We start from the raw sequence: 13,279 nt of genomic DNA, 5'->3' as shown, positions 1-13,279 counted from the left end.
TCATCAGATTTGAAAGGTAACTAATTTATAAACCTAGGCAAACAGAGGATCATCAGTATATTTCTAAATATGCTATCTGTTCATTGTGATTTCAAAATAAAAGCTCAAATCCTCACTCTGAGTTTACACATTTTGATGTCCACATATTCAAGAAATTACAGTGGTTGTAGCATTTATGTCGCGAAGAAGTGGCCAAATATTAAAGATTGAGTGGACATTTGTATAAAATGTTGTTTAGTCAATATTAAACAAGGATTAAATCGTGCAGTAAAGTTTAAAAACAATCATCAGGCCGTTGGTGCCCTCTGCAGGCATTTTACAATGCGTAATGTACATTAGTTCTGTTGTTTAGAATAATTTGTATTTTAAGAATTTTGTTATATTTTGTTTATAATAAAACTATGATTACTTGCTTTTGATACTTTATTTGAACGAAATATTATTGCCTTGTTGCTATATGCATTTTATGTCATTTTAAAGTCTATTGTTCGCTTAGGTCTATTTTTATTACTACAAAAAATGAACTATAATTTTCCAATTACTTGATTAATCATCAGAATAATTGACCAATTACTCAACTACTAAAATCGTTAGTGAAAACCCTACACAAAACTACACATCTGTTGTCTTCATCATTTCAGATCTATTTATCCTGAAATACCAGTTCAAGATTTTGCTTGCAATGCACAGTGTGATTGCTTTATCATGTATGGTGTTCTTAATGGTTGCTAGGGTGTTCTGACTGTTTTTGATTGCTGTGCAGTTGCTATAATGTTTTGCAGAGTATCTATGCAGTTGTTAGGGTGTTCTGGGGACTGATAGAGATGGTTACTAAGGTGTTCAAGTGTTTTTGGTTTTTATGCAGTTGCTAGGGAATTATGGGAGCTGTTTTGTGGTTGCTAGGGTGTTCTTCTATGGCCTCTAGATGGTTGCTAGGGTGTTCTGAGTGTTTTGATCGTGTTGCAATATAGTTGCATGATGTTTTGCATGGTTGCTAAGGTGTTCTGAGTGTTTTTGATTGTTATGCAGTTGCTAGGGTATTATGGGGGCTACTTGGTGGGTGCTGGGGTGTTTTTTTGTAGCCTCTATATTAGGGCCCTATGAAATCCGTTTTAATTTTTCAAAATTCTGTTTTAATTTTTCTAGATTCCATTTTTCTGTTTTAATTCGTCTAGACTCTGTTTTAAAGGTTTAATTAAATTTTATTAATCAAAAAGCATGTCTAGCCTAATTAATTGAAATCATGAAACTTACAATATTAAACAATTTATTAAAAGTTCAACAAAAATAAAATTAAGGGCCTATGAAATGTTTTTTTTCCTTCTCAAATTCAGTTTCATTTAACCAAGTTTTGTGTTCCATTAATTTTCTAGATTTCATTTTAATAGTGTCATTAAATATTAATAATCAAAAACATAATAGTAAACATAATAGTAGTACAATAATTACATTAAGTAATATTTCGGTCACAGTTTCTTCAAGTTAAACCGAACTTTTATTTTGATGGGTTGCTGTGAAGACCTTTAGATTTCTGTTTGTATATGCTATGATGATGTTTTTACTCAAAAGAAACTGTAAAATGCTCATGAAGTGACTCTCAGAGCAGTTCTAGAGATTGTTTATGTGTTCATTGAGGCATATATATTGGGGCAGCAGAGCCTGAAAACACCACAAGCATGAACATGCAGGATTCATATTTAAATGGTATTTTTGCGGCTTAATATCCACAGACACTAGTCCATATCACATTTTGATTTAAGTGTACTGACATACTTTTGATTTACTCATCCAAAATTTGGCAAATTTAGTGACATTCCATGTTATACAGTAAATTCTTTTTATGACTGGATTTTGGGATTCCCACGAGTTTTCCACATCGCTGAAATCATACCCCTACCTCTGTGTGGTTGCTAGGGTGATCTGAGTGTTTTTGAGTATTTTGCAATGCAGTTGGTAGAGTGTCCTGGGGGTTACTAAGTGCTTTCTATAGTTAAGCATGTTTAAATTCAGTATCTAGGGTGCACTACAGTGTTGCTTTTCTTTTACTTTGTAGTTGGAAGAGTGGTTGGTTGTGTGATCTGGGGGTTTACTAGGGGTTTGCTAGGATGTTCTGAGGGTTTTCAGTGTTTTAGTATACAGTTAGTAGTGTGTTACTAGGAGGTTGCAAGGATTTATGAGCATGTTGCTACGCATGGATTGCTACAGTAGGTGGTTGATATAATGTTCTAGGTGGTTTATAGTTGGTCATTGTTTCTGAGCATGTTGCTTTGTTACTACACTGTCCTGTAGGGGTTGCTTGTTGGCTCAATATTTTGGCCATTTGGAATGGCTTGAGTCCTTTCCTCAGTATAAGGCTACTGTATGTTCACAGACTGTCAGTTTTTGGGACTGAAAATCGCATTTACTTATAGGTGTAAGTCTCGAAATGTCCTGTTCACATAGTAACTTACAGTAGCATCTCAAATATTGTCTGTATGAATATGCAATGGGACTCAAGCCTGTATTCCTTACCAATAACCATAAATGACTCTACTGTGTTTGAACATATTAAGACTCAAATACAGGGCTGACAACTATATCCTGATGCTCTGTATATGTGGCCTAAATCTAGGGGATTGTTCCACCCATTTTATTGTTTACCAGGCAAAAAAAAAAAAAAAAGGGAAAGCACACCTCTCCTAAGCAAGCCATATGATATACCATATATGTTCATAGCACAAATGGTGTTAGGTCAAATGTTATGAACCTAAGTGTTCTGGACATCTCGGAATTGTGCAACTGGGAATTGTAATGGTCACAGACAAGCTGTCCCCAAGTCGCAGATCTCTAGCATGTCTTGAGCATGCTCACATCCACACAGTGTACTGGCGGAAGGTATTTCCTGTATGTTCTCCTACATTTTCATGTCCATAGAGATCAGTCTGTGCTGTGTGCCACAGGAGAACAAGACGTCAGCAGGATTCACTCTACCCATCTATCAGCACTTCATCCATCGCTCTATATTAGTCACATCTCTCTCACTCCCTGATTTCTTTTTCACTGTTCTTTCTCCTTCACTTCCTTTCTCAATATAATGTCAAGTCAGGCAAGGCCTTGTAGTCCCTTCATTTGACAGAGGTCAAGCTCCCATGTCTCAGAGGTCAAGATTACACAGCTGTCCAGTAGTCTACTCAGTAATCTCATCTGTCTTCAGGGCCACAGATTTTGATGTGAAGTGTAATGCCTCATGTTATCCACCTTATCATTTCCATAAGAGTGGGCACGGGCATTTGCAATGTAAAATTTGATGTGTCTGGCTTCCGGTGTCCTACGCTTGCAGCTATTTTTAGCTGTACAAAACAGCTTGTTTTGCTGTTTGATATTGCCATATTGTTTTACCATTTATTGCACTTTGTTATTCTTCTCGTTATTTCCCTACAGCAGCTAATGTACCGGAAGTCTCGCACATTCACAGAAAACGGCTTACTTTGAAAAATAGGGTGGATATTAAAGCCTCTCATGTCTGCAGATAGAGGACAGAAAACTAAAAGAGAGAGTTAATAAGTTTTCCTTCTATGTGACTTTCTCTATTAAAAACCAGCCATATGTAGGTGCAAGCTAAAATTAGAACAATAATAATAAATGAATGTTGAAACGACACATGTCTGGAAATGATCATAAAACCCTGTTTTTTTTTGTCTTTACAGGTCTTAGAAGTCTCTGCCATCATCAACCTTGAAATTGGCCAAATTTCCAACCATTTTGTGTAGGTACATATTATATACTTATCTTGATTGCCACTGACTGTTGTCATTGACCAGTCATAATCAATTCTAGAAAGCCATTTTATAAGATATTATCTACTACATTTATTCGTTTAAATGTTGGATACATTTTTTGGTATCAGATTGCTTTCTTATGTCACTGTGAACGATGTATGTTATCATATAAATACTTACTCTAGTGTCAACACTGTCTGTGGGAAACTATGGAAAATTTCTCTCATGCCCTCAGGTAAAACGAGGGTAACGTTTTTCACGTCTTTTGAAAATGTGTGTTAAAACATGCATATGGTGTGTGTAAGTGACAGCTGTAGGGGGCATCTAGTCCAGCATCCTCAGAATCTGTCTCAGTGAAGAACAGTGATGAAGGGGCCCCGAGGAGGAGTGAGTTGGGCGTCTGGGGCAGAGAGGCACGGCTCCACTGAGGGTAATTGGCTGTGATGGCCATGTGAGTATTTATAGAGTGGGAGTATGGGTAATGTGTGTGCGTGTGTTTGGATGAGAAGACTGCCTGGGGCTGTACTACCATCAGCACACTAGGGACATGGAGAGAGAGAGACAGAGAGATGAAACCCCAGACTGCTAGACCTTCAACCTACACCAAGGCACCAAGGACATTTGACCTCACAATGCCATTCAGTTCAATTTATTTATTTATTTTAGAGATATGCATCATTAAGTTGTTTTAATGGTAATTTAGGCAGCATTTACACTGAAAGGCTTCGATGTGGTGTAGATGTACACATAAAATTTAAAAAATGTTCTGGGAAAATTTGTGTGTTTGTGTGTATATATATATATATATATATATATATATATATATATATATATATATATATATATATATATACATACATACATATATATATACACACACAGTATACACACACATACCTGTATGTATATATTTCTGTACAATATATGTTGGTATTACAAATACATTGATTCTCCAGAGTCCATTCTCTTTTTCAGAATACTAGATGTCTTTGTAAAATTTGACTGCACCCATTAAGTGTATCAAAATTATTTCAAAATGTGTCACTTTTGTCACAGAATAAGGTCTTCCAGTGGGTGCTGCTGTCATCATGCATTAATAAGCTGTGTTAGCGGTGACCATTAACGATTGAAGAGTGCGACACTGCCCACTCACCTGCTCTGATGGAGCTCAAGTGGGTTTCAGGACTATCATGTTATAAACTACTGTTTTAGTTGCACACTGAAGCCCACCTCACTCTCTTCAGCCCAGATCTAACAAGCCATTTGGGTAAGGTTTCTGTTTTTCTGCAGTGATTTTTTTCTGGTTATTGATGAAAGGATACTAACTTGAAATATGGATGCATCTAGACATCCATGCAAATAAGAGCACACAGGCTGTTTAATTATATGGCATTAATGAATCCCAGAATGCAGTTGATGAGCTGGTGTTAACATAATTAAATGTGAGGTCTAATTTGAAAATAATTTAACTAGGGTTGGAGTTAAATAGGGTCTAGCTGTGATTGGAAGATGCTTTTTCTGAAGTGCGTAGCAAGGTCCAAAATTTACTTCCCCATGCAACAGCAGGTAAATTTTTATCCACAAATATTTCTTATTGGCCATGAAAATCTTTTTACTAATTTCCTTTGTTTCCCTAAATATATATATGTATAATTTTTTAACTTTCCTTTCATAACAAATACCACAGACTTAAATATCACACACCAAAAAGACTCAACATGATTTGTTCCATGTTTCTTTAGCTCAATGCGTCACCATCTCTATCACAGACTTAATATTTATAAGCTTTGATATATTATCTGATATTATATGTTTTCGATTTTCATTTTAGTTGAAGTATTAGTAATTTTGTTGTGTGCTTTTGTCTTTTATTACTTTTTAAAAAATGTTTCTATGTAAGTTTTCATTGAATGTTTATATTTAAAAATTGTATTTAAATTAACATATAAGATTTTTAATAGTTTTTGTTTTAAGAAATAACGTCAGATAATTAGAGATAAATCTGCAACTGCAAAAAATAAATATTAATTTATAATTTGACAATTACCTTATTTTTAGGTTAAAGGCACAAATGGTGCCTTCCATAGCCAACACATGTAAAATGTATGTGCAATATGTAATATGTTTTTTTTTTGTTTGTTTTTTTTTGCTTGAGTCAGCGGTCAGCAACCAGTCAATGCTCCTGGTCAATTAATAAGCTATTACTCTTACGTTATTCATATTTTGTATATTATACATTGTAGACACTAATGAAATGTTGCTACTCAGTGAGTGACTAACCCACAGCTTGTCTGGCCTTTGGCAGGAAGCGAACCCTGTTCCACCCTGTCTAGGATGTGTGCCATGAATCCTGTCTTCACATTGCTGGGGTCACAGAAGGAGACTTTGACACATGCTATTAGCGCACATGCTTCTCTGTAATCTCAATATATACTACAGCTCACCGAGCACAAAGCACTTAATCAGATGTGTCTAAACTTCAGTTTGCTCCTTGGGAATGAACTGAAAAGCCTCAGAACGATGGGGGATGAGACTGGCAATACTGTTGGTTTCCTCAAGTCTTTTCAGTATTTGGGTTAGATCATTTCTGTACTGACATTCAACATATTGTGAGTTTCCCAGACAGCTGGGCCTGCCAGAGAACTCTTGCTGGAGGAGTTTCATCCTCGAGGCATGTATGCTATATAAATGTGTGGATTTGCTTGTACGCATATGTATCAGACTCAATATGGCACGTTTTTACCTTGACACCAAAGTGGTAAAAGAATTTAACAGGATCCTGTAATTGTGCTTATGGGATTCCTGGGAGCCTAAAGAGATTCTGGCTCTTTGAAAGAGTTTGAATAAAAAATAAAAGGATGCCGGGGTTCCTCGGCGAACAGTGACCTCTCTGGCAGATTGTTTCTGGCTTAAGCCCATCTTCTCTCCAGGCCTCAGACTGTCTCTCTTTCTAACCACCTGGACTCTATGACGAGTATGATGGTCAGGTTGAAGGGCGTTTTTAATATCTTGTTTTTTGTGTACTCTCCTCCTTTGTGTCTTTACATTCACATACAGTAAATGTTGAATAACTATTTACTTAACTGCATTTTTAAATAATGCTCTAGTATTTCATCAGTTTTCAATACAGAGTAGCTTTTCCTATAATAATCTGCTTTATCCGACAAGTAGCAGTGTAGCTACTTGTTAAATTGCTTTTTGCCGTATTCATATAGCAAGCATTATATAGCAAGTTTTTTTATTATAATAAGTTCATTAAGTAATATATTCAGTGCATTGCTTTTTCACCTCAGATATATCTGTTATTGGGTTTTCAAGCTTTATTGGTGGTATTAGTGTACATTTATGTTCAAATGCTGTTAAATGCTTTGAATTGTTGTTGTGTCAGAAAATACTATTCTGAATGGAGCTAAATACTGTTTATTGTTGTGTATGTCAATTGATGTAATGCAGTTAGCTACCTTTTCAGTACAGTAGGTTGTTGCTAACATGACTATAATTAAAAAACATAAGGTGTGGTCACATTTGCGGTTGCTTAGCGGAAGTTGGCGAAAACAGCCTTGTTACATGAATCACATAAATTATAACCTATACCACATTTTCAAACATTTTTATCAGAAAACAGTTGTCAAATATTTAATGTTTAGCTATGTCTTACCTTGCTCTCTTTTACAGTTAAAACTGAAGCTTTATGTTGTAATTCATGGTTGGCTTTTGTGAACAGTAAAGCCCGCCTGCTTTGATTTGATTGGCTGCCCCAGTCATTTTGACATCGACAAGTAAAGCCACACCTCGTTGTCCAGCATATTTCATGTTACAATCAGTTTTAGCCCTAATTGACTGAATGACATGAAGAGGTGGCATGTGTTGTCTTCCCCAAGGGAAGATGAGGTACTTTAAACCCATGCAGCAGATGGTTTGTGTGCGGATATTTGATAATGATCACATCAGTGTGATGAAAGAATTTCGCACTTGATCCAACTCTCTTTTTTCCATCTGTTTAGTACATTTCACACTGACATAGAACATACAGTTTTTAATATCCGATTAATCGAACAACAAACCACAAGAGCAGAATGCTGGAAAACCATTATTTCAGACTCATTGTGTTCAGTAGAGCGGAGAGAGCAAGGCTCCAACCAATGATTCTAAAATTGTAATTTTTCCATATAATAAAGGATCCTGCTACCCAGACCACCTGAGGCATGTAAATTACAGTGCCACGGCTGCTCATTTACATAATGACTCAACTATTCCAACTAGATGGTATCTGTAGGGAAGAGTTTGTCACTGACCTCTAGTCAGTGTGGAGAGACTGTCAGTTTTATGAAAGCAGGATTTGACAGATGAACCAGAGGAGTTAACGTCTGCTATCAGACCTCAGTGGTTTGTATAACAGCCCTGTCCTCCATTTTAAGGTTCGGTGCCCCGTCAAGGGAGCAAATTGTCCTTTTCATCCTGGTTTGGAGGTTTGCATGGTGTTGTGTAGGTGTGGTGATGCGCTGATGCCGCATTCATCTGTAAGAGGGGCATTGGCTCCAGGGAATGCTAGTGTCAACTGCAAATGTAGGCCAGCTGAAAACCTCCACGCATGCACAGCCCATGCCTGCATTACTCATGAACACAGCAGGCACATAGTACACACTCAAAATTGTGTATTTTAGCAATAAAGAGTCTCCCTGCAAATTGTGGATGAGTGTAGAGGTCTGCGCGGGACTGTTTTTTAAGTCCCGCTCCCGCGAGGTTATATCCCGCACCCGCCCGCTCCCGCGATATATTTACTCTTTGTTCACCCGCTGTCCGCTTTGAATAATTTTCTTCCCGACCCGACCGTTCCCGCTAAATTTAGATCTCGTTTCCAGAATCACACATTTAAATTTCCTCTACTGAAAGAAAGACAAATAGGCTAACAAATAAAAGTGTAGTCTGCACAAAATTGTATTTGTTATTTTATTCGTCGTCAAGAGTCTTTTATTGACAGCAAAATGTTAAACGAATTTTGTGTCTTAAGACGAAATTCGTTTAACATTTTGCTGCCAACACAGTAGGAAAAAAGTGTCACAGAGAAAATAAAATGTACAAAAATTGTATTCCTTATTTTTATTCGTCTTGTCAGGATACAGTTCGTTTAACCTTTACAACAGGAACCAAGTGTCGCAGATTTAAAAAAATGTAGGTTGTACAAAATGGCCTATTATAATTTTATTCGTCTTGTCAAAATACTAAATTAGTTTAACATCTTGCTGTAAACACAGTAGCTAGCCTAGGAAAAGTGTCGCGGAAGAAAAATAAATAAATAAATAAATTGGACATGTGTCATTTAAAATGATAGGCTAAGCAAAATATAAACAAAACCGAGTTGAACGTTCTTCAAGGAGAGCCATCCACACTTTGCTCCATCTTTATTCTGCTCTGTCACTCATCGACAACCTGCCTGTTCTGTCTGTAGGCCGTATATTCACTGGTAGGCTACAGCCTGCTCTGAGCATCGTTATACACATGCTGCGCACAGACACTCGCAAATAAAATGAAGCACTGTTTCATGCGTGCTGCGCGTGCATAACAGTCCCGTGCAGGCTGTACCGGTGCAGATATGTTGTTCTGAAAAGACGTCGGGAACGGGATATTGTTAGACCGCCCGCTCCCGTTCAAATTGCACCAGAGTTACCGACTGCAACCGCGTTTTATTCGGGAATTTAATCCCGCGTCGCAAGAAATCTGGTCGGGTCCCGCGGTTCCCGCGGGACAGCCGCGGGAATGCAGACCTCTAGATGAGTGGGACTCTATGAGGAGTGCTTTTTGGAAGGCCAGTGGGTCACACTCCTAAATGTCACAGTAATGTCGAGTAAGTTCCTTAATAAGCATTTTTTTTTCTTTTCACAGGTCATACAGGGCATCTAAAAGTGTGCAAATAAATCAGTAGGGATCTGGGACGGGAGGGGTCAGCCAATTGGAGGAGAGAGATGTGGACGCAGGAGCGGTGGGCGGCACTGGCAGTGTTGTCAATAATCTTGCTGCTGTCAAAGGTGGTGGCTCCAATCGAAGTCCCACTGGACCGTAAGTCATCATTGAAATTATAAATTGTAATATGTCATGTTATATATATATATATGAAATTTAAATATTGCAAATAATATATATATATATATATATATATATATATATATATATATATATATATATATATAAATCCAAAAATATTATTAAAATATTACATTTGTGTTGAAAGCAAAATGTCTTTTATAGTATATACAAGGGGTATAGATAATTACAATCCCATCCCCCATCACACAGAAACACACAGATATTCAGACCTCCATAGTGTGCCACTTCAACTCGCAACATAAATTATATACTCTGTCTGCACTAATGCGTGTTTTTGATGAGGTTTTTTTAAACCACTCTTTGAGGCTGTAATGGGGTTATTGTTCTGCCTTTTTGCATTAAATCATAGGCGTGATATCAATATACTGTACAACTTTAACATATATTTTCGTGTGAGTATTACGTTTTCAAACAAGCTTTCATAAACAGGCATCAGATTGTCCATCAGTGTTAATAATTGATTGCACAAAATATAATCTCAGTGATCTAGTTTTGCATATTCCTACTGTCCTGCTATAAGCTGTGCTCTCTATTACGGTCTTACTATTTATACAACATAATAAATGAGGAAAATCCATTCTACTTGCAACTTAAACAAAGAAACCAAAAAATCCACTCCGCCTTCTGCTGTCTAACTCTATTTGTTTTACTCCTCCATTTTTTCAGTTGCCTTCTAATAATAGCCATCCAGGTTTGGCTTACACTTATGAAAAATGATTTGAAAGCTCATACAGAGCGAGACACCCCAGCGGCGCTCAGTACTCACCAGCTTCAACAATAGAAAGAGATTCAGCCTGACCAGGGGCTGTCAGCACCTCCCCAGCTCCCCTTCTCCGCCTTTATTCCCAAGACGCCATCATTCGCTTTTCCTTTCTCTTTTTCTCATTTTCCCTTATTCTGGCATTCCGTCTTTTGCATCATCTCTCCCCCCTCTTTCTCCAGCTTTCACTATAGGCCCGTCTGTGTGAATCTCTATTGATCTGTGTAGATAGAGAAGATTGGAGCACTGATCCTGTCCCTGAGCACTTCATAATACCCCTCTGGCCTCTTGACCTCTCTGAATGTATTCAGCAGCAGGGGCTACTGGGAAATGACAAGCATCTGATCACACTATTAGCAACTGTGTTGTGTCTTCTTTTGTACGCTTATACTCCATATTACACGCACCATCAAAAGCATTTTAAAGACCAAGGACCCCTGTTTGGATAGAGAGACAGAGCAGTTACATACATTTATATGCATATAGTACACAATTGAGTTTATTATAACAGATTAATGATTTTGATGAACAGATTATGATGTTTAAAATACAGTACATATACGCTACAGTTCAAATGTTTGGGGTTAGTAAAAGTATTTAATCTTTTTGAAAGTCACAAAGCCTGCATTTATTTATTATTATGATTAAAAATGCAGTAAAACAGTAATATTGTGAAATATTTTTACAATTTAGTATTGAATTTTAATATATTCTAATTTTTTAAATATGATTTATTCATTTGATGTCAAAGCTGAATTGTGTGTGTGTGTGTGTGTATACAGTAATATAAAACATAATTTATTCCTGTGATGCAAAGCTGAATTTTTAACATCATTACTCCAGTCTTTAGTGTCACATGATCCTTCAGAAATCATTTTAATATGCTGATTTATTATCAATATTGGAAACAGTTTGTGCTGCTTAATATTTTTTTGGATTCTTGATGAATAAAAAGTAAAATAGAACAGCATTTATTTAAAAAAAAAAAAAAATCTTTTGTAGTAATGGAAATCTTTTGTACCGTTTTTGGAAAGAAATTTCTTCAGCGGGGATGTGTTAAATTAATAAAAAGTGATGGTAAAGACTTATATTTTAATATTATTAGAAAATATTAACTTTTTATTAATCAAAGAATCCTGAAAAAAAAAAAAAAAAGTATCACAGGTTCCAAAACAATATTAAGCAACACAAACAGATTCCAACACTGATAATAAATCTGCATATTATATATTTCTGAAGGATCATGTGGCACTGAAGACTGGAGTAATGGATGATGAAAATTCAGATTTGCATCACATTAAATAAATAATATTTTACAGTATATTAAAATAGAAAACCATTATTTTAAATTTTAATAATATTTCAGTTTTTTCAGTATTTTTGAACAAATAAATGCATGCATGCATGTGTGTGTGTGTGTGTGTGTGTGTGTGTGTGTGTGTATTTTTAACAGTATTGTCTGTATGTAGGTGGGACAATTAAGCATTTACAGTAACTTAACTTTAGATTTGGTTTAAGCTAATATAAACAAATGTGATCATGTGTGAACAATAATCGTCAGACCTCCTGCAGAAGACCCTTGATCTAAAAGATGAATTGAACTAGAGATGAGACTCTTAGCATCTCGCCATTATCTCCCTAATGATCCTTCACTCCCAATATCACACCCTCCCCAAATGTGATTTCTATTGACGAGGGTTGTCATCGGCTCCCAGCTGACCTTACACATGCGCTCACACACACTAACACATATGTTGCTCATGACGCCCCAAACCCCCGTGTGACCTTGCTTATGTGCTATGATTGATGTCAGATGATGAATGGCACAGAGCCAGAGATGCACCTGTCACTATCCGATGAAAAGCACAACAGACACATGGGTGCTTTCTACTATAGATGAAGATGAAGGTCATATTCCTTTAATTAGCAAAGCACAAGCACAATCACAAAAGCCATTTTTGACTCTTCTGAGAACATACATCACATTGATTGCGGTTATTATCGAATGCGAGAAACCCCCCGCAAGGCCTGTCACTTTAACAAACTGACAAAGACAGTCGAAGATTAAATATGCTGCCATGTGGGGAAGATAAATGCACCGATTAGGATTTGCATGTGACAGTGATTTGATTTTGATATGATGTTTTTTTCTGTCTTAAAATTTATCTCCCCTTCCCCTTTTTTTTTTTTTAAATTTTCTCTCTGCTTCATTCATCTGGTGTCCCATTAACAGGTAAGTGTATTTGTTTGGTTGCTATATTTGGTGTTAATATGTTAAAGTAGACTTAGTGTTGTGTTTATAATAACTAGCAATCATATTTCAGAGTTTAGCAGCCTTTAACTAAAATAATTTTTTGTCTTGTCTTATAACAGTAGTTTAGTAGCAATTTTAATATATTAATATAAATGTTTTAATTATTGTCATCATAGCCATGTTTCCTCACTCTCTCTTAACTATTCACACAACTGAACTCTTTTTCTCTTCATCCGCCCCTCTTGGAACTAACAGCAAAGATCCAGCAAGAGCGTAAGTGCTTCATTAACACGGATTAACTTGTTCATTAAGTCAGCGGCTGGTTTTAATAGAGCTTACAACAAAACTTTCACATCTGTAATCTAAAGAACAGAGTTATTACTGCACTGATGTTACAATTAG

At 36.4% G+C, this 13,279-nt stretch overlaps 1 protein-coding gene across 19 annotated transcripts in view; it reads left to right on the top strand.

Moving 5' to 3' along the window:
• nfasca (neurofascin homolog (chicken) a) overlaps positions 1 to 13,279 on the top strand; it is a 91,286-nt gene that overhangs the window by 31,198 nt on the left and 46,809 nt on the right. For 15 of the 19 annotated variants that reach the window (XR_009273352.1, XR_009273353.1, XM_058791120.1 and 12 more), the window contains exons 2-4: positions 3,687 to 3,745; positions 9,642 to 9,815; positions 13,133 to 13,150. Coding sequence is in view for 17 of the 19 variants with exons in the window: in XM_058791120.1 (XP_058647103.1) it covers positions 9,722 to 9,815; positions 13,133 to 13,150 (112 nt within the window). In the remaining 2 variants the exon portion in view is untranslated. The remainder of the gene's footprint in view (positions 1 to 3,686; positions 3,746 to 9,641; positions 9,816 to 13,132; positions 13,151 to 13,279) is intronic. The other 4 variants (XM_058791122.1, XM_058791119.1, XM_058791123.1 and 1 more) reach the window with 1 other exon arrangement.

This window comes from Onychostoma macrolepis, chromosome 11 (genome assembly GCF_012432095.1).
Source record: "Onychostoma macrolepis isolate SWU-2019 chromosome 11, ASM1243209v1, whole genome shotgun sequence".
In the NCBI taxonomy this organism is placed as follows: domain Eukaryota; kingdom Metazoa; phylum Chordata; class Actinopteri; order Cypriniformes; family Cyprinidae; genus Onychostoma; species Onychostoma macrolepis.
Note: the sequence above shows the minus strand (reverse complement) of the source record. Positions and strands in the feature narration are given on the sequence as shown.